General features: G+C 40.5%; 1 protein-coding gene across 4 annotated transcripts in view; it reads right to left on the bottom strand.

Moving 5' to 3' along the window:
• fstl4 (follistatin-like 4) overlaps positions 1-21,758 on the bottom strand; it is a 332,552-nt gene that overhangs the window by 162,247 nt on the left and 148,547 nt on the right. For all 4 annotated transcript variants that reach the window (XM_085797187.1, XM_085797188.1, XM_085797189.1 and 1 more), the window contains exon 3: positions 17,389-17,419. In XM_085797187.1, coding sequence (XP_085653313.1) covers positions 17,389-17,419 — 31 coding nt within the window. The remainder of the gene's footprint in view (positions 1-17,388; positions 17,420-21,758) is intronic.

Genomic DNA, 21,758 nt, shown 5'->3' with positions numbered 1-21,758 from the left:
TTAAGCTGTCTCACTGAGCACAGAATAGAGATGCAGTCAGTCTGGGAAAGTCAGTACATAAAACTTAGATGTGGACCATTCAATATAACTAATGTGTTCACTGGATGGTGCATGTGTTAGAAAACTTGTCTCTGGTAAATGGGTGTCTTGAACTTAACCCTAGTGAATTATTTTATTTCCCTTATTATTTTTGTCTGCCAATGAGTGTCTCAATGAAATTCAAATTCAGAGTTCCTCGCATAAATTTACATTATGTATTGTCTATTGCCTCAACAGTGTTTTAATGCAAATGGCTGCATAAAGCTGCAGCTTCAGTAATGGGAAAATAAAACACATGCAGTTTAATATTCTTGAAGTAAAGTGGGATGTCTTCGCTTGCATCTTTTGGGTGAATGCATGTGCAAATGACAAAAAAAAAAAAGTGTTAGCTAAAAAGGCGGTGAGACACAAACAGGCAGATCAAACAACGTAGAAAGAAGCAGAACAAAACAGGTGACAGTGGCAGACTGGGAGAGCGGATGAGAGTGTGGGCTGCACAAAACAAAAGTAGAGGCTGATTGTTTACAGTGGCTGCTGGTGCTGTGAATGCATATGCTATTATCAAAGCCATCTGAAAATGATGGTAAACTGTGATTAAGGTCAAGGCTCTGAAACACCCACTCTGAATAATAAAGGTCTCTCTAATAGGGTTCCTTACTGCACTGCAAGCTAGGTTGTCTTGTGTTGGTACAAACCCCTAGTCGATGACTTTCATTCCTACAGCTGGTCATTATGCTATCCATTTTAATAGATGCAAATTAGACCGTCTGCTGGTACCAAAGTACTACTTGTCTTCAAATTATTGAGGGAAAACATAAGAAAAGGAATCGCAGAATAACTAAAGAAGAAAACTGACAAGGTACATTTTACTCAGGTTTAATGGTTTAGAACATTTAACTTAAATGCATTGATTATTGTTTTAATGTTCTCTAAGGAGCAGGGGAATTGGAACTCGCATGATAATGAGCTTCAGAAAATTCCTTATTAGGAAATCATGATTACTGGCATTTTTAGGGTGTAAAAAGTAAATTCTATATAGTTCAATCAGCCAACTCCTGTGGAAGGATTATGTGAATGGAGACTGGGTTTTGACCTGGTAAAAGAATAACACATTTTACAAGTAGAAGTGCAATAATAGTCCATTATCTCGTTTCACAGCGATGGAAGACTGGAGCGATGGAACACCTACATGACACCTATGATCAAGTGATCATGTCTGCATTCACTCAAAGTAGATAATAATAACCCTGTGATTGCAGACTCTCTGAGCACATCTGAGATATGAACAGAACTGGAAACTTGGAGAATTTTACATCCTTATTTATAAAATATCCAACATTTCTACAGCAGCCATGTCTTTTATAGTTTGAAGAATAAAATCTTTTGCTTTCACCGCTGAATGACTTGGTCTAAACCCAGTAAAACACAGTGTTAACATGCTGTAGTATTGAAAGGAGAGGATTCAATATTCTACCTTTAATGAACCTGAAAAGTCTTGAGATTTAAGCTTTACAGTATATACTTTTGTCTTTACTGTTATGAAGAAAATGTAAAACTTTCTGCAGTTTAAATACAGAGGAAATCATGTGGCTGACCTTTAAGATTGTATTCCAGCTAGCAGAACTTAAACTTTGACGTTAATTTTTCTTTAATTAGTCTTATCAGAGAGCAAAGTTGGCTTGATAACTTTGATCCCTGCCCTCTATCCATCATGTGGGAAACGTGTTATCATTGCCTCCCCCACAGATTGACAGGTGAATTATCACTTAGCTCGCTGCGAGACAGCTCATTCCAACATGTCAAAATAACCATGCTAGCCACAGCCGGCTCTGTACTCGCTGCTCCTGCTTAGTATGGCAAGTAGCAATTTCATTACAAATTTCTCTCCTTCTCTCTCTCCCTCCCTCTCACCCTCTCTTGCTTCTCAGTGATGTCCTTAACCAATGACACACTAACTCATTCACTGCTCTATTTCCGTAGACCTAAGGTTTCGTTGCTGATGCGTTTAGGGTGAAGAACCTCTCCTCCAGGGCCCCGGCCGTCGCTCACACACCTGGGAGTCTGCCCCACTATTACGCATGCTATTTGCACAAATTGCTCCATTTGTGTTTGAATATGAAATGCAATTCCAGAGTATGACTGGAGACTGTATCTATCCCCTGAGAGAGCATTTGAGATGCGAGATAGATTCTATTCTTCGTTGAAATCACCTCTTCATCTCCTCTTTGTCATTAGTTGTGAAAGAAGTTTGAGGATTATTTTTACACATTACACAAGCTCTAAGGGAGAGATCAAATCCAATTGCTGAAGCCAGATTGTTATTGTTCAACAGATTGCAAGTGGTCTTATATTGGTCTTACGCTCAAGTTGGTATAACTTCAATTCAGCATGACACATTTAGTCTTCAGAATGTATTCTCTTAATTCTTAAATGTTCAGATATTGCCTCTTAATTAGGTTACTTCCATGGGCAATTGAGCTTTGTACTGTAATCTGTTTTGAGGCAGTGATGTGTGTTGATAAATGTCTATTGTACTGTGTCTTTTTTTAATATCAGTTTTTATGTTTTTTACGTAGAGAAAATATTGGCAACCTTCAAAATATCACGGGTCAAAAAAAACAATTAAACACTGATAAAACAAACAATTTCTCAAATCGTATTTTCCAAATTAATCAGTCCAAGCAATTAAAAACACATCACTTTAGATCATTTTATATGTAGTTTTTCACATATTCAGTGTATGTGAACTATATGTCAGTTTTCTGATGATTACTATATTGCCCTCAACAAATTCATCCAGTCTCTCTAATATCTATGACCAATTAGACGGTGTTACAGTTTTTCTCGATTGCTAAGACACATTTCTCGAAAGCTTCTCTCATTTTCTCTAAACTGTGAACACAAACCCCAATTTTCAAGCTACATTCACAAAACCTCAGACTCTTCTTGCAAAACCAAACTTTCACCTCAAAACAGTTCAATCTGTGCCCAAAACTGAACTTTGTTGCCAAATCGTGCCCCGAGTCAATCAAAATTAAAAACACTACTGAGCAGCCACTAAACACTACATAGAAAAATAGAAAACACAATGCTCAGCACATGAAGCTGTAGAAATAAATGTTTATCCTTCACTGTAGGCTAAATGCATGTTGCAAAACAAAAAACCTGTGCATTTACACTGTAGCACTTCTCTCCTTCCCTTTCTTTCACCCTCCTCCTTACCTCTCCACATCCATTTCATCCCCTTTTCCTTCCTTCTTTTTTTCTGCCCAGTTCATCCCTCCCTCCCTCCCTCATCCTTTCTTTCTTCACCCTGTCGCCTCTCATCTTCTCCTCTTGCAAAACAAAAAACCTGTGCATTTAGCACTTGTACATAGTAAAAAAAAAAGGAGTACAAAAACCAGAAATCTTGTGCATTTACACGTAGCACTTACAGTACAAAGAAAAACAGAAATCTTGTGCATTTAGCACTTGTATACAGTAAGCCTACGTAAAAATAAAGTACAAAAATATAGAAATGAGAAGTGCACAACTCAGCCACAGCGTAATTTCTCTGTACTGGGTCAGGCCACAGGACTTCATCCTGAACTGGCTTACAGTATATGTGCCCTCACATCATTGGACACAAGTGTTATCAATTTTGAGTTGTTGTGTTCAACCGGTGAAACTTGTGCTTTACTTGTGTTTGACTTTTGCCACCTGTGCTCAGCATTTTGCAGCACAGGTGCATCACAATGAAAATGTGTTGGTAAGATGTGTCTAAACAGGTGAAAAGTGCTGATGGTTTTGCCAAAAGAGTGACTGATTCAATCAGTGGGTTCAGGCAACTGAGAATTTGGTTCAGACAACAGGGTTTAGTGTTTTAGCAATTGAGAAAAACTGTAATGAAGAAGAAATACTTTACCGGTAAAATGACTTTGCTCGTTAACATTCAGTGGAACAAATATCCATTCAGTAATATATTGTACTAATTCCCCTTGTGATACATTTTCAATGCACAAATATCTACGTATACAGATTCCTGTGCTAATTTGATGTAAAAGAGTCACTACTTCACGCGGTGGCACTTTTCAGATGAAGGTGTAAAATTGCAGTGAAAAAGAAAAAACTCATGAGCAATATGGTCGATGTGTGGACAGGTGAGATCTAAGAAGTGTGTATTTCTTTCAAGACCAAAGTCTGGACCCACTTCAGCTTTAACAGCACTCACACACACAAACACTGTCAGAGACCAGAGACTCTGTCCTGCACACAAACACACTCTGATGCACTTTAACTGCTGAGCCCAGTGTCAACAGAAAGGCTCTATGTCCTCTGACACAGAGAGAGAGTGAGAGAGAGCAGGCCTCTCACTCTGTCACACAGTCACAGCACAGCATAAACACATGAAAAATGGACCAATAGGCAACCTGCTGCTAATGAGACCAAATGTAAACACTCACACACACAAAAACACCAACACGCGTTATAGCTGGAAGATGAATGAGCCTGCAGTCTGCAAGTCTGAATACTGATACAGAAATGACACAGAAATGTGTACTAAAACAAGTTGGCTTTGCTTGTTAAGACCTGAAATGTATATTTCTCTCCCATATTTTGTTTTTAGGTTTTTAGTGTGTGTATTAAAGAAGGTTACACACTCCTCTCAGCAGTCTAATTCTGTCAAACTGGCCCCACACTGCAGTAAATGAACACATACACTTCCTGCCTTTTGCCTTTTAAGGGTTAATTTCAGTGTTGTTATGAGACACAATGCATTTCCCCACCCCACCCCAGCATCCACTCTTTACATTAACTCAAGTGCCATCAACACGTGTTAATGGTACACTGTGATGTTAAGGGCTGTTATCGCTGCTTGTACAGTACATTGTTTTGTTTTTTAAAAAACGTTTCTATTGTTTTTGTTTTGTGTTTTGTAGGACTGCCATGTGGTGTGACCACTGAAAGCACCAAATGCATTTGTGTTGCCTGCAATCACAATAAATTTCCTCTCAGAACACAGGCCTCTATCAACCATCAACATCTTTAGCAAACACTTCCTGGATGCAGCGTAAGCAGAAATCAAAAGAAGGAAGGGGAAACAGCAACAGATTTATGATGGAGGTGCAGGAGGAGCACGGGGGAAGATTTCACAGCATTAATGTTCAAAAACATGTTAACAGGAACATCCTGTAGGTAGATGTTCATTGACAGCTTTCCTGAGGCGTCGTTCTACAAATGGGGAAAAACACATCATCCGAAAGTGCATAGAAACTTTCAAAATAAAGCGACTACCCTGTTGCATTGTTAATCTCACAGCCCATCTGTGTACCATGTCAAAAAAAGTGCACAGCTAAACAAAACAAGGGAAATTGAAGGAGATTAATAATCCCTCAGGGCTGACAGAGTGGTGATGCATTACAGCAAACCTCTGTCAGAAGGATGGTCGTAAAAAATAGATATGATAGCAGGCAGTGAAAGAAGAGGGCAAGGAGCCAAACTAAAACGTCTGATGAAACTGGCAACGGTTTTTCTACCATCGCTGTCTGTTGTGGCTGTCAAAGAACTGGTTTAAATGTAACCCACATTCAAACCAGAGTACAGCTGGCTTGGTTTGACAACAAACACAGTAAAACCTCCAGGCAGTGATGGAGGTGGCAGATGGACTGCACAGATCGGATACAAAAATGATGCGGAAATATTGGAAACACTAAAATTTAGTGAAAAAGTCGACCTTTGAGTCTGTTGCATTTTAACAGACTGTTTAGGAATCTAGGAAACTGCTTGGTAATTACATAACAGGTGCACATGACTCTCCAACCAGACTTCAACTGAGAACCTGAGCTACGAGAGTATGAATCATCTGCGTAATAATGTGTTTTAGTAAAGCAGGAGAACTCAGGCCACAAGAGCTTCCACCTCTCCAGCCTGGCAGGGTGGGAGTTTTAATTATAGGGGGTGATTTAACTATCCAACATCATAATTAACCTAGAGATCCTGGCAAATATACCATAACTGACCTAAGACATTTGACCTCCACTCCAATCAGACCCAATGACTGTATCACATTGCATATGCATGATTCTAGTCACCTTTATGTACACCAGCATAAAAATCCTAGGCTCACTCAGAGAAAAGAAAAAAAAAATCTCTGCTTGTTACATTTGCTATTATTGCCGCTGCTGTATTTCTTCCTCCCTTGGAAACTGTCTGCCCGAGCCATTTTACATTTAAATTTGTTGCATAATAAATTATTCAGTGATTTAATTCCAAAGAAAGTGGCAAATATTTCTGAGAACAAGCAACCCCACCTGCCTGGCCAGGGGTGCCACCCCCTCACTGACTTGTTTTTTAAATTACATCCCTGATAGGATTCTCATTAATCTTCATGCGTTTTCAAAAGGCCTCTGGGATCATAACAATTTCTTTTAAAAATAGATTCTTGTATATGTATTTATATATATATATGTGCTATAACACTTCTGGAGATGGTTCTCCGTGGGGTATGGGTATACAGTAGTTTGTTGAGATCACAATGTCTGTCACAGTAGCCGCGGTGCTTTTATGTGCTGTCTTGTCGCTGACAAAAAAGGAGTGGATGTGGACAAAGAGCTTCAGAGGAATCTCAAATTGCATATTGAATTCTAAAAGCACACCCTCAAAGGCAGAATCCTGGCAGAGCCCGCTCACTCAGGCTGCCAAAGCCCAGACAATGGTAATTGCTTGTCATATTTAGGAAATTATGTGGGAAATACAAATGCCATATTAAAACCTTTTTTAAATTCTATTCAAGCTCATTTGATTCATTTTCATCTCACTTTATCCTGCCAAGGTGCACCGGTGTGACCGCCGTCTCGGTTCCTCCCTGACTCACTCTTTTTTTTTAATATTATCTCCTTTATTTTATCTGTGCCCAAGCTTTCTGCCTTGAGCATTTCAAATTCAATTTTCATCATTTGAAGGTCTTTTTACCAAACTGACAAATCATCTATTTCTAATATACGAATACTACCTCTTTAAAACTGCTGAAAAAGGACAATATGAGAATACAGCTCACAGATGGGGCCTAAAGGGCACAGTGATGCACCAGTAAATGACCAAAACATCCTCCATATTTGTTGCACAGGCAGCGATTTCTGCTGCACATTGCTTTTTTGTTCTGTCTTGTTCTGACCCTCTCTCTGGATAATACCGAAGACTAAGGGGTAATAACAATCTTGCACAGATAAATACTGTGGCAGGGGGTACTTTTAAGTGACACTCCACCCAGAGTCTTAAGTATCAAATACCTCCTCACTGGCGGCTGCAAAGGTGGTTGACGAGCATTTGCAGCTCGCTTAGACACCGAGCTTCAGGGTTCATTTTTGACCTTGGGAATGGCAGTTTGACAAAATTACAAGGTCCACATACTCAGTGATTCAACTATATCTTCCTCAGTAGATGGAGTTACCATGTCATTCAACACCTGGAGATCTCTGCTCAGTGTTTCCCCGACATGCATTTTGCAGCAGCAGCAGCCTGTGGCTGTGAAATTATCATCACTGCTGCAATGTCATGACTGCAGAGAGCCTTAAATCTGAAACTTTGAATCTGATTAAGTGGGGGGTCGACTACACTGGGTGGATGCTGGGGGGTGGATTTAACTTTCTGTCACTAAGTTAGAGATTTTATTATTATCATGTATTCATATTCACACCAACAGATACATGTGTGCACCACCCAGGTACTTCTTAGTCTGATTTAGATTCTGAGTGAACCAGCACTGTAATTTACACCTCTAACCCCATGCATCTAAAAATATTTCTATTCCTTTTCTTCTTCTTCTTGCACATCTTGCCTTTGCTTCGTGCAGCCCTTCACTGCCTTGATACTTTTAATCTAAGCTGCATTCATACATCTTCTGTTTGGTTTGGCTGGTCCTGCAATGAAGCCATGAGGTCACAGCTGTACTCGTGGTAAATTGCACACTATGATCAATAGACATTAAGATTAATAATGTCAGGATTGTATTTACCAATATCTGATCATTCAAATGGAGATAGACTTCAATCAACACAGCCGTATTCAGTACCTAATCAAGCACCATCAGAATGTGCTCAACAGTTTATTTGTAGTTCTACTTGTCCTTCCCCTGAGCATCAATCAATCTTTCATTTATTTTCCAGCTGTTATAAATTGTCTCCTCTGATGACCTGTTGCCTGCTAGTTTTCCAGTCAGCTACTCAGTGGCCTCAGTGATCTGCAGCTCTTTCTGGAGCCGTTTATAGTTTGGGTTCATTCACCGTTCAGACAGCAATACAGCCGAGGAGTAAAGGGCTCCATGTTTCTTATTTTCTCTGAAGGATTTATTGAAATCATAAAGCATTAGTAACAACCCCACTTAAAAACAAATTCACGAGTAAACAGCCTCTTTATCACTTTATGCAAGTGCAAATTGGGTACTTGTGTTTGTGAGACTAATCCATCGTGGGTGAACACCTTTGTATCTCTTATAATTGTTATCCGTCTCTGATCCAATTCGAGACTATAGGACCGTTTCTTCTTCTTGCCTATTATGGTAGCAAACTGCAGGAAGTTTTTTTCTGACACCTGAAAGGAGCATTAGTAAATTTTGCTAAAACTCCAACATCAGCATTAGCATTAACAGTTTACTTACTAGCTTAGAAAGAAATGCTGCAAATGTGGGATCTAACTTTACTCTGTTACTCACCGAGGGCGGTGTCCAACACCCAAACAGCCTCTAGCTTTGATTCTGTTTCTATCAATTATTTTCTTCCAGTGAAATTAGCATAGTAACCAGCCATCCCCACTCCGCTCCTCCCAACACTGAGTCACAACAGTGCCAAGTCTGGAAAAGCAGCACTGCTCAGAAGAGCACATCATAACCATTTGTACTGTAAACACCACAACGATGGAAGCACTTGGCAGGACTGGCAGGTAAACAGCTGTTAATTGTGAAAATTAGACACAGTGTCCTAACGTGAGAATAAAACCTGACAACGTTTGTCATTTTCCCCATAATGGTGAAAGGTCTGAACCACAGGAGCAGCAAAGGAATCCAATTAAACATTATACAAATCAAAAACAACTCTCACAGATACGTTTTCAGTCACTGATAAAACAGTATCAGGACACTGATGACATCTGAGTCGTAGGAAAGTATTTAAGAGTGAATGTGTTTACTCAGTCATAGAAATGTGACCTGACAGCGGCTTATTAATATTTCCACCTCCCTGGGGGTATGCAAATACACCTTGTCCTCTGCAAAGTGCTACCGGAGACCTTGCTGGTTGAAATCCAAATCACAATAACTTATCATCAAACTCCAGCAGGTTTATATGTATATATACATATATATGTGTGCGGTGCGTGTTCACACCAGTGTCTGTGTATATATGTGTGTATGTGTGCTGGAGGTGGGGAAAAGGGCAGAGAGAAGGAGCGACAGGGAAAGAAAGAGCTGAGCGCAGAGGCATATAATCTGAATTCAAAAGCAATCATTTTTGTTCTCAGCTCATAAAGCCGTGTGCTGTTGATGGGTACGGCAGTAAAAATCAGGAGGATGAAAGTAAAGACTGGATCTGAAGGGTTCACAGTGATGCTTGCATTCACACAGCTGAATCTGGTATTATCCAAGGTGTTGACCTCCAGTGAGTGATACATAAGCATAAGCAGAATTATACAGTACTGTAGGTAATTAAACCAATTATAAATAGATGATGTACAGTACAGTAGTGCAGTGGAAGACTGTTGGCGGTTTCCTGTTTCCTCCAACAAACACATGGAGGTTAGTTCGAATGGCCGAATGTCAGCCCCAAGGATAATTGTTATGGCTAATGACTGGAAACGGATAAATACAGCAACTGTTTGACTTTTAGAGAGAACTCGGGTGACAAACTCATCATCTGACTGGGATTTGTAGTCCTAACACCAGGGAACGTATCAAAACAAACAACTGAAGATGCATTAGCTTGGTTCTGCACAGTTTGAATTTATCATATTTTCTGACATTTCAAAGTCTTAAGAATGATTATATTAATTAAACTTGTTATGACTTGTGTTTCTGTTAATATGTGATTAAGATTTCAATTGAAGAAGCTGCTGCCACGGAGAGTACAGCCAAATGCACAGGATCCCAGGGTAAATACACTCCACATCCAACTCTAATTAAGTTTGAAAAGCTGTAAATATATCACCACAGTTTAAAGATTGGAAAGTGTGAAGAAGAAAAAAAGCAGGTCAGAGTTGTTTGGTGAACCTGTGGATCATGTTCTCTCTCTTTCGCTGTATGCAAATAGCTGTCACATTAGCTGCTTTCCTGTGGCCAACAGAAAAGCAGTGTAATGATTATCTCAAGCTCATTACAGATCAAAAGGAAGCTGTGAGGACGTTCTAAGCCCCCGTAATAAACGTCTACCTTTGTCTGCTGATTCTTAGACAGGGTGTCTCGCTGCATCTAACCTCTGTCTGTTTGTGCTCTCTTTATCTGCACTCCACCATGTGTGTGTGTGTGTGTGTGTGTGTGTGTGTGTGTGTGAGTGTGTGTAAGCATGTGTGTTCAAGCAGGCCCACTGGTGCAGCTTGGCCCAGGCACATGAAGTGTTATGCAGAGTGCCACTGTCAGTCCCTCTCAGTCCCTGGAGAGACCGTGTGCCCTCCTTAAGCCCTTCAGCAGTGTCTCTAGGCACACTCAACATGAAGCTTACACTGCTGCTGCTGCTACAATCCCCCTTTGTCTTTGACTTTCAGACTTTTTTTGGCCAAAAAAAAAAAAAAAATCATCATACAGTACCATGAAACTTTGGCTGCATGTGAATTAGATTTTTTTTTTAAATGGGGAAATGAGCCACAACTCCCAGCCTGATCAAATTAAGGTTCATGACGATGTGAAAATTGTTAGATTTATGTTGCAAATCATAACTTTACCTGAAGACATTCTAATTTTGTAATGATGTCTATAAAGGTGGGTCTGATTTTAGCAAAGCCTGTTTCATTTTACTATTTTGATTAAGTCCTCAACGGCTCAATGAACTCTTCACTTGGTAATCTTTATTGCGCTACAGTTTAATGAAATCACATTTCACAGAGATTTACGATGTGACCGAGATAGTGACTTACAACTTTCAGCGGTGAAAATTTATTCTTTTTGCACATTGTAATTATGCAGGATGTCTCTGGTAGAATAATCTACAAATCACAGCGTCTTACATATGAAGCTGGTTGTGATTCACAACTGTGTATGAAGTGTGAATACACAATAGAGAACTGGCATAAGCACAAAGGTCTATATATAGAAGAACTGATTAAGAAGCTCAGAGAGAGAAAGAGAGATTGAAGTTGTTCTTATTTAACTGTGTTCGTGGAGCTGCGGTTGTGTCATTTGTTAGATGTTTCATATTATGAATTTTACTTTGCTATGACAAAGAGTATTCACTTCCACAGCATAAAAGATGCTGTGAAAGTGCCACGGTAATGGGCGCTGATGAATTTGCGAGGCAGAGCTCCCGAAGGAGGGAGGGTTCGCCTTTGTTAGCTTCATGAAACTGGACATTCAGTTCAGTGTAGCTCAGTTCAGTTCATGTTATTAAAACATGAAGAAATTGAATACTTTCCTCAGCTCCAGCAGCATACAGGATAGTGTAAAGTGTAAAGAGCAGTGGACAGACGTCCATTTTGGACTGGCACCATGTCCAGCAAGAAATCTCAGTGACCTCAGTGGATTGCAGGCATTAGCGGTGTGTGGAAGAGGCAAAGTGATACGGCACATCGCACAACCTGCCTGCTCAGACAAATACAGAGTGAGTGAAATTGCTTTTTTTTCCGACCAGCACCATTAAAAAAAAAAATTGTATATAGTGAACACTTAAACTGGTGTATTATTCTGAGATGGGACTTCATGAAAAAACACTGTTAGTTTGGATCCATAACAGCTGTTTATCTCCTGTATCTCTGTCCAGCACGATGTTCTGGTGTGGTTAACTTGGCGAGACTAGAGAGCTGTGTTCTGCTGTGGCCATTTTTACCTCATGCAACCCCACTTGAAAAAAACTGAACTATCCCTTTAAGGCACTGGGTTCATAAGCCTCGCAGCCTGTGGGTAGAAGCTGCACTTCAGCTTTGTTGTTATGGCTTTGAGGTGATTTACTGATGTGTAGTGATTCAGTGATAGTGTTTTATTTGTCTGATTATGTTTGTTTTGAATGTTTCCTCCACAGTTTACTCTGGCCTTATAAGAATAATAAATCGCAAGTTCTTCTTCAAAAAGCCTCTGTGTGTCTGTAACTCTGTTTTATTTTACACCGATCAGCCAATCAAGATGAAGACCAACGTTTTCCAATTGCCAGCCATTCATTCTTGAACATCAGATCAACATAGGAACACACACACACAAGCACACGCACACAGGTAGAAAAGAAGAAGCTTCAACTAAGAAGCGAAAGAAAAAATATCTGCAAGTCGTGAGTGTTTTTCTCTCTCTCTCTCTCTCTCTGTTTTGATCCAGTCCCTACTTTTACCACTTTCTTTCTATGCACTGTCACCTCCATGTTACCTCTGCCACCTCTTCTAGTGTGTGACGACTTAGCTAGCGGTAAGTAGAGTGACTGTGCAGGCATCAGCAGGCTGTTAGTCAGTGGTGCAGTCACACAGTCAAAGGTTGGTGACTGGTGGTCAGTGACGATATAGGAACTCTGTGCATAAAAATTTAAACACACCCTGTCAGTGACTTTCTCTCCGTCTTTCACACACTGGCTCCATCATCTCATTGAGTATTACCATGTTACAAAATATTTCTATCAGCAATTATGTATTTACTGTATGAGCACATGTCAGAGCAGACTAAACAACAGGCACAATAAGCATCTTATTTGATTGAGTAACTGCACCAGGAAATGACGAGACGACTTTCAAGCTGTCATATCTCGCTGTCATCCCTCCCCACTCCCTCCCTCTCCCTCCCTATCTCCCGGGGGCTTCCTCCACTCTCTCTCTTCTCTTCTCTGCCATTTTTTTTCTCCTCCCAGCTTCCTCCCCAGTCATTTGCTGCTTATTAGAGAGTCTCTCTGTCAACCTTGTCCCATCTAATTCTCACCCAATTACAATCTAAATGAACCACAGGAATGCTTAACTTACTTTGCCTCTTCTCATTGTTTAATTTGCGATGGTAACAAACTCTGATTAGGCTTCCGCAAAGGTTCATAAATTAAGCACTCAAGGCCAAATTAATCGCTATTCCCTGGGAAGATAAATGGGCAATATTCAATTTTTTCCATATGGATCCCACTGACAACAATAACACACTGTGAAAACAAGAACACTCAATGAAAAAGACTGTATGTTTTTACACAGTGTGACAGTCTGACCAGTGTTGGCTTGTTTCACCAACCGATGACATGTCATTTTCTGAGAATTTCAGTCGGCGCCAGCTTAAAACCTTCATGGGCCATGTTTGTAGTGAAGCAGTTTTCACAAGCAGCATCTGCGCTCCAGAGGTAAAACTGGGCCAATTTGATTAATGTCATCGTCTCTTTGTATATGTCGGCACAGTAAAGGGTTTGCCAAAGAGGGAGAAGACGAGTGAAAAAGAGTGAAAATGCAGAATGAAAAAAATATGGAAGGAGAATAGGTTAAGTAAATATAAAGACATTATACAGGAAGAGAAGGATACGATAAGGTAATAAAAAAAAAAAATTCAAAGTGGGAGAAGCCACGAGCCAATAGCAGTGAAAACAGACAACCCCAAAGAGCTTCACTGATCGCCATCCAAGTAAAAGAAGGGGGAGCAAAACAAGAAAATGAAATGCAATTGCCTGATTTTGACAGAGGATCTAGTTTAGCATACAAACAGGCAGTGGATAATTAGTCTCAAGAGAGAAATCAGCACAAACTGAGAGGGGGAAAAAAAAGCTCGCAATATTAAAAGCAGCTGTCCTCAGATGACAGGGCAGTCATATAACAGGCACCGGCCTATCAGCTGGAGATGTTCACTGCAGCCTTCCCTCACTTTACCTCTCCATCATTGTTATCTCTGGTAGGAAACATCAATTATTAAAGCAGCACAAGTAGCAAATGTCATTTCACTGGTGTCTGCACCATATACAGGAATTAACATTAACCTGAAATCTAAAACACATTTAAACCTGCAGCTGCAGCTACGACACAGGAGGCATGAGGCAGGCAGGTGCCACCAGTCATTTAAAGTTAATAATTTCTCATATCTTAAGGCCAGTGTATTATAAAAGTGCTCAGCAAAGCAAAAAAAAATGACAATAAGACTAAGCCATAGGCTGATATACTCAGCACAGGTAGCTGATATCAACACTGCACTGCAGATGCACATAACAATATAGACTCACAGCTCACACCAACAGACATGGAAGCCTATACATACTGTATCTGTTTACGTAGACTATTGTGTCAAAGCAGAAAACATGGGAAAGCTAGGCAACCAAGCTATTTATTTATTTATTAATCATGAATTGTATTATAGCCCAGTCAATTCCTCACTCCAAGTGTTGCAGGATTCTTTCATGTATTTCTGCCTGACTTGAAAGTCATACTATTGCAAAAAAAAAAAACATAGCCTATTTTTTCCTGCTGACATCGAACACAATCGACGAACGCGTCATTAACACAATCAAACACACTTATACAGTAAGTGACTGTCAGCCACAATCATGTCCTATTATCACCTTGTCTGTTGTAACGACTCACTGCAACAACAGACTCACATCAGTAAACAGGAAGTGATCTGGTGAACCAGATGAAGACGACAACAGTGTCCTAACAGAAGAAAAAGACCTGCAAAGTTGCTGGTTTGAATACCCAGTGTGGTGTTTGGGGAAAGATGAAGATGGTAATGTGTTTTCTTCCCTTTCTGTTTATCTGACAACAATCAAAAGGCTCCAGAGGCAGCAAAACCCTGATTATTGGTATTCAATGCTCATTATTATGAATGGTTGTACAGCAGTTTCCACATGTCAACAGACCTTCACATTCACAGGGGGAAACCTAGAAGGACAGAAAAGTCATTGTGCACAAATCCAGTGCAAAAATCACTTTGTCCTTTGGACTTTAGGCTCCTGAGACAAATATTATTAAAATGACAGGGGCCCAGTTTATGTAAATATGATGCCATGACCTTCAGCCCCTTTGTTTCCCCCCTTCTGGTGTTCCCATCAACTTCCTGTGACTGAATACCAAATCAGTTTTCTGACAAAATGTCTTTATGTGCTGCTGTATTAAGTTAAGTTGCCATTTATATAGCTATATACTGTATATATAGTGTATTATACATAGATAAATGGGTGGAAAGTGTAAATAAAAGTGCCTATCACAGAATCACCTCCCAGAAAAGGATGCAGCTAGAAAAAGCAATTATCACAAACTACATATGTAATGGTGTTAAAAAGAAATCAACTAAAAAGGCCAATATGCTTCAGTGGATGTGGATGTTGAATAATACACATGAACAAAAGAAATCATCTGGGTCATGATCAGGTGCAATAGGAACAGTGCTTTTCTCTGGATGTGAAGACAACACATCATAATGGACCTGATGCTTTCAGAGGAAGTCACTTGTCAAATCGGAAGCAGTCAGCCCTGGAAAGATAGTTGTTACACTAACTTGCACACAAACCGCTCAGCCTCCCCGCCATGGACTAAAATACAGAAAAACACACAGAACAGCAAGGCCCAGAAGAAAAAAAACAAACCAAAAAACATGTGAATGCTTAGCTGTCATGAGTGCCAGCAATACAGCAGCATTACAAACACCTTTTATAGCAATGAAGCCAGACACTAAAACTGGTGTAAAACAACTGAATCCCTAAATGCAAAAGAAACCAAATGTGAAAAAAATCAAAGGATACAGACATAATTGGCTGCCAGGAGTAACTCATTGAGACCAACTCCTCAGCCACAACCTGAACCTTTATCAACCAAGAGCAGAATCTGTTCATAATTACATTCAATCCTGAACAAGAACTCGGTTTCTTTTGTAGTGAGAATTGATGCACACGTTGCACTAGTAAGAGAGGAAAAGGCCATAAAAACACCAGCACCTGTGTATCTTTATGTCGTCAGAGCTCAATACAGTATCAATCAGCACATTTATATCGAAACATTAAAATAAACTACACTTGAGAGTAAAACATTTAAACATTATTCAAACACTAAGGTTCTAAGTTAATACTTCAACACCCCTACTTGGCAGAGCTGTGGTATCAAAATTTTAGATGAACTCAGCGTAGTGTCGGCACTGCTAACCTAAATCTGCTTGTTGCAGCTGCAGCTCAGATGGCAGAGCAGATCAGTTGGGTCAGTGGTTCGGTGTTAAAAGCCACCGGCTCCACATGGAAGATGTTGTGTTAGCAGCAGAGCAACAACAACAACAACAGAGGCCTGTGAGTGTGTGTAGGTACAGTATGGAATCGTACATCACCACATCCCAATGCAATCAATAGAGCTACAGTCTGTGTACATGACATGTTGTGTGTGCAGACAGCTGGATTGATTAAAATAGAGGCGCATCTGTCAGATATGAACAAGACGGGTGAGTGAAGAACACAGCTTTAACACCGTGTGGACACACACACACACTGTTATCCGGAGGTTCACAGTTAAGAATAATCTGCTCTTATTTATAAGGCATCAGCTGTCGGAGCAATCACTGTAAAACAAGCCAAACAAACATCACCACGCTCTTACTGAGGGTCCCTGTCATAATTTCTGACAGGGGACTGAAGACGGTTGACAGCTGAATAATTATTCTAGTGACAAATATATTTTTCAACTTACAGACAAGTTGTCACTTGGAATGAGTGATGGTAGGTGCCTCTATTTTTTATCTGTCAAGTTAAGGGAGGATGGCAGGATGCAGTGGAGTTGAGTTTGCATCATTAATGAAATGACTCCCACTTTAAGTTATACACATCTAGTGCGAAATGTCATGTGCAGCTGAATACACAGGCTTACGTCTGTGTCCTACAACTGCTTGGTAGATTATCTCTTGGCACTGACAACTGAAATGCTTTCAAAATGGAAATCTGAAATGTTCTCAAAGACTTCCCCCGAGGACAGCAGAGCAATGGATGTGATGCAGTAACAAGTGGGATTTTTCAGATTGCTACAGTCATATCATTATCAGAGCCCCCCCCTTCACCCCATAAGAGGCTGCATGGTCCATTTTGTGGAAGCCATTTAGATCTGAATGACTTTCCAGCAGCATTTCCAAGCAAATCAGAAAAACCAAAGTGCATGCCAGAATAACAGTAGAAGAAGTAGAAGGACAAAAAAAAGATTTTGTCATGGAATACAACATGGCATATTTTGAAAAATGCTGTTTGTTTTGAACACAGTAAGTGTACTCACATTGATCGATGTTCCCGTCTGCTTTCCCCTCCTGCAAATAGAGAGCGCACACACACACACACACACAAAAAGGGGGGTTATTACAGGCTCAGAAGAGTGAGACAAAAACAGCCCTTTGTGCAGCTTTTTGCAGACCATTCGTTAGCGAGACTTTTCCGCCTTTGCTCTCTCTCAGACAGAGACGACACAAAACAAAGGTGAACAGATGAACTGAGGATGACAAAGAGGGGGGGGGGGGCAAAGAGTGAGTGAGTGACGATGACAGCGGAGAAACGAGAAGACCTTTACAAATTGGATCCCACAGTCTATTCAATCAGCCAATTGGAAATCCACTTGTCAACAGGCTGCATGATGTCAGATGTGGGCAATATTGTACAGGAATGTTTATCTGGATGTCAAACTCTCGATACCACGAGGATGAATGATGGTTTATTGATCAGCCCTATTTCTTAGACGTGGTGTGCAGTTTCAAATTCATCAAAAATAAATGCAACTTTCATTTAATTGCTGGATAATCTTGTCAAAAACATTTAGGAAGGAGTGTGTAAACATCTCTGTCTGTTCTGTTGGCGATGCACCGGTCGACCTGTAACCCACGGATTACAGAGGTCGGGCAGGTTTGGGTTAAGGTCACGAGAGAATATCACAGGTTATGGTCAGGTCGAAAAGTGAGGCAGCAGTGCCCTGTAAGCATTAGTTCACTGAGACACTGTGTGCAATAGGTCAGGTTCACTAGCTCACCTTCTTCCCCGCTCTGTGACACGCTCTCTCTTGCATGCACACACTCGCCCCGTAGTTGTAAGTCCCTACAAACAAGACTCTCCATAACTTCACTTTCTGTGGCCACTGAGATATAAAAGTGCAGGTTTGGAATCACCAGTCAAATCTGATTGTGTTTTTACTGCTTAAAAAAAACTGGTGAACCTCAACTTAACAAGCTTAACAGTTGCCCTGTGGTTGTGTAAAACACGCTGCGGTGGATGTGAGCAGCAGAAAATATTGCTTTTCTCTGTGTTTGGAGCTCGCTGAATGGGTTCTGTGATGGAGGACTCTTACTGGCTTTTTACTCACAAAAGGTTTTGATTACATTTAACAGTGCTACACGTGTAGTTGCTGTCAACTTGAGTAAAAGATTCAATTCTCTGGTCTACATCACCACTTCTGTGCTGTCCACAATGTGTGTGTGTGTGTGTGTGTGAGGCTGCAGCCTGATCATAACGGAAACCAAAACCCCTCTTTCATTTGGCTCAGACGCTGCAGCTGGAAAACTCTGCATGGCATGTCTACAGAAAATGAGCGTTTCAATTGCATCACATTTCAGACAGTCTTTTGTGAGCCGTTTATTGGACACGTTCATGTCGCCATGATGATGAAAATGCATTTTATCGGTCATCACAAGCAGGAATTCATCCACCATGTGCGTGTCTGCGCGCACAAGTCGGTGCACATTGTGTACTTGTCATCCACTGATCACTTGTGCTTGTTAAGGCGGCAAGAACGACGCCGTGCATGAACGTATCTGAACTTGAAATGCAATTTAACGTACAGTGGCAAAACAAAGGCTCAACACGCCGTTTAAAAATAGAACAGAAACAAGTCGTCCGACGCGACGCTGCTCGTGTAGGAGCCAATTCGTGGCAACAATTGAAGTGTTGTGACATTTTGCATTCTTGTCCCTCAGTGAAGATGTCACCGGTAATGAGGCTCAGTGATAAAACACGTGTGTCTGCGAGGCCTTCACAGATTCCCCGGAGACCGAGAGCCTCACGAGAAACCCAGCAGTTTTAGCGCCTCCTGTCATTGCTTCCTCTTTTGTCTCCACATCTCTATCCCCTTCTCTTTCTGCCATCTGTCCATCTTAATTGCGGACGTGCTTCCTCATGATGGCAGGATAAAATTGAGTGTACTCATCAGCACCGCCTTCCATCATCTTGAGTGCTGCTGTTTGATCAATTGATTAGAGAATCAAACCAAGCATAGGGGTGAAAGAGAGGCTGAGTGCCTCTTTCTAAAAATACTGTTCGTTCTTCGCCACCATTCTCGGGGGTTTGTTTTGCCATCTTCTTCTGAACATCAGTGTTTCCCTACAATATTCTTTTTAGCAGCTGTTGAAGTTACAACGAAATACAACCTTAGTGTCATTATATTACATTGATATGATTATTCATGAGTTTTTCACATTGATTTTAAGCAATTTCACTTTTTCTCAACAGTATAGCCACAGTGGGTCCTTAAGCTTCTATTGAATACTCACTATGACCTTGTACATAGTTCATGTTTTGAGATAAAAGACATTTTTTAAGATGAAGTCTGTGATCACATATCAATTTACCTGAATCTATAAATAGCACATGTGAACATATTCAGTTTCAGGTGAACTTATTATTCTCACCAGATGCATGACAACAGTCTCAGTGTGTCAAACTCACTCACTGATTTTAATGATGGTGTGAAATTTCTGCACTGACGCTGATAACGTAGCAGCAGCGAGGCAGCGACTATACAGGAAACACTGAATATGTAATAGTAACTGAAGGAGAGTAGTGCAGTGTCACTCCTTAAAGCATACGCACATTCACACACAGCTGATGAGGAGATGATTTGTATGTTTCTCTTTAGTCGTGTCTGTCAAGCTCAACCGATGGAGAAATGTAAATGACTGCCAACAGAATTTCATTTGGGCAAACGTGGCAAACCCACTGGGTCTCAATTAGACTCAGGGATCTTATGCTGTATTTCCTCTTTGTGAGAGATGCTGATTAAGGGTGGGTGTATTTCTACATACCATGCTTGCCCAGCGGATAGGATTATGTGGTAAGATCATGAGAACTGCTGAGAGGTTTGCACAGTAGGGAAGAGAGAAGATTCAGAATGTTTTAACCTTTTGACCTCCTCAGCTGGCTTTTGCTCTTGTTTCCCTTCCTTTACGTCCAAGTTTATACGACACATCATGAATTATTCTCAGGGCGAGTTAGGCCTCTAGAAGGCAGCATTACTACTTCACAGTGCTCATGCAATGGCCACCTATCATGTATGTGCCACATGCCTCCATATTAGACGCAATTTAAACACCCACACAAAGCAGGACTCTGACATTGCTGCCACCGAGACTCACATTTTGTGGGAATGCGTTTGAACAGCAGGGCGATTCAAGACAAGCTGTGTGGCTGTCGCAGAGTCTGTTTGAAAACGCCTTCCCCTCCCTCTCTCTTATATGCGTTGCTATGCAGGCACTTTTTACTCAAGGACCCATATGTTTATATGTACCCACTCTCTCCCTCCGTCTCTCTCCATCTCTCTCTGGCTCTTAATTCCAGTCAACAACAAAACACTCTGCTAGAATTAGCTGCCTGTATGCCAAGTCAGCGTTGCAGCTTCAGTCTATTTGTTAAGCAGCAGCCTCAGTTTAAGCCTGATATAAAAGAGCATATTGATACTTTGACCTTTTTAAAGATACTGTCTGATTAGGACCAAGCTGATGGACTGAGGAAAGAAAACAGAATCTGTACACGTCTGAGTTCATCTATAGGCATTCAATAATGAATCCCTGATGTCTGTTACTTAGAGAAAAGGCTTCTGTCTTATCAAACAGTAATTCAGTGCCAACAAACTACTTAATGAGTTAAACGATAAACAGCCAAGAGGAAAAAAAAGAAAAGCACTGGCAACGTATGGAAGTAGTAAGACTTCCCCTGGCATAAAAATAGCACGAAAGCTCAATACAGTAAATGCATTATTATCCCAAGTGGCCAAGTTACATTTTGACACAATCTGTCCTTATACTATGGTGGGAATTGTCAAGTTGTATTAAGAAACACAGTTCTATTCATTTGATTTTATTCTTGTGTTATTTATAATCTTTGATTGTCTCACAGTTTGATGCTGATCCCTGAAGCCAACATTCAATTCAATTCACGCCTGTTTTTGGTTCAAACGATCATTTATACTACATTCAACAACAACCAGCAAGACAGGAGCAACAAGAGCTTTTCAATAAACATCACACATACAAATAGAAATCTGTGTGTTATGTTGCACATAGCAGTTGCTGCACACTGTCGTGCAATATCAATCTTTTTTTTTCCTTTCTCAAGTAACTCCCTGTTTGTGTCTCTCATCTAACTTATCTGAAAGCTGTTTCATATTTTTGTTTACTCCGCCTACTCTGCTCCTTTGATTTTTCTCCTGTTGTGGTGGATACATTGGAATTCAACAGGCAACAACACATCACAAACTCCCCCCTATTGTTTATCAATTATTTTTGTTTTCTTGATGATCTGAAAACATTTGTAGCTGTTTTATGTCAGTTGTAAAGTGTAAAACTATAGACACTTACAATATCCTTGATCACACGGTGTATGACATCACCA

The sequence above is a fragment of the Trachurus japonicus genome, chromosome 14 (genome assembly GCF_045865225.1).
Source record: "Trachurus japonicus isolate A0001 chromosome 14, Traja_1.0".
NCBI lineage: Eukaryota > Metazoa > Chordata > Actinopteri > Carangiformes > Carangidae > Trachurus > Trachurus japonicus.
This window is presented reverse-complemented; position numbering and strand designations above follow the sequence as displayed.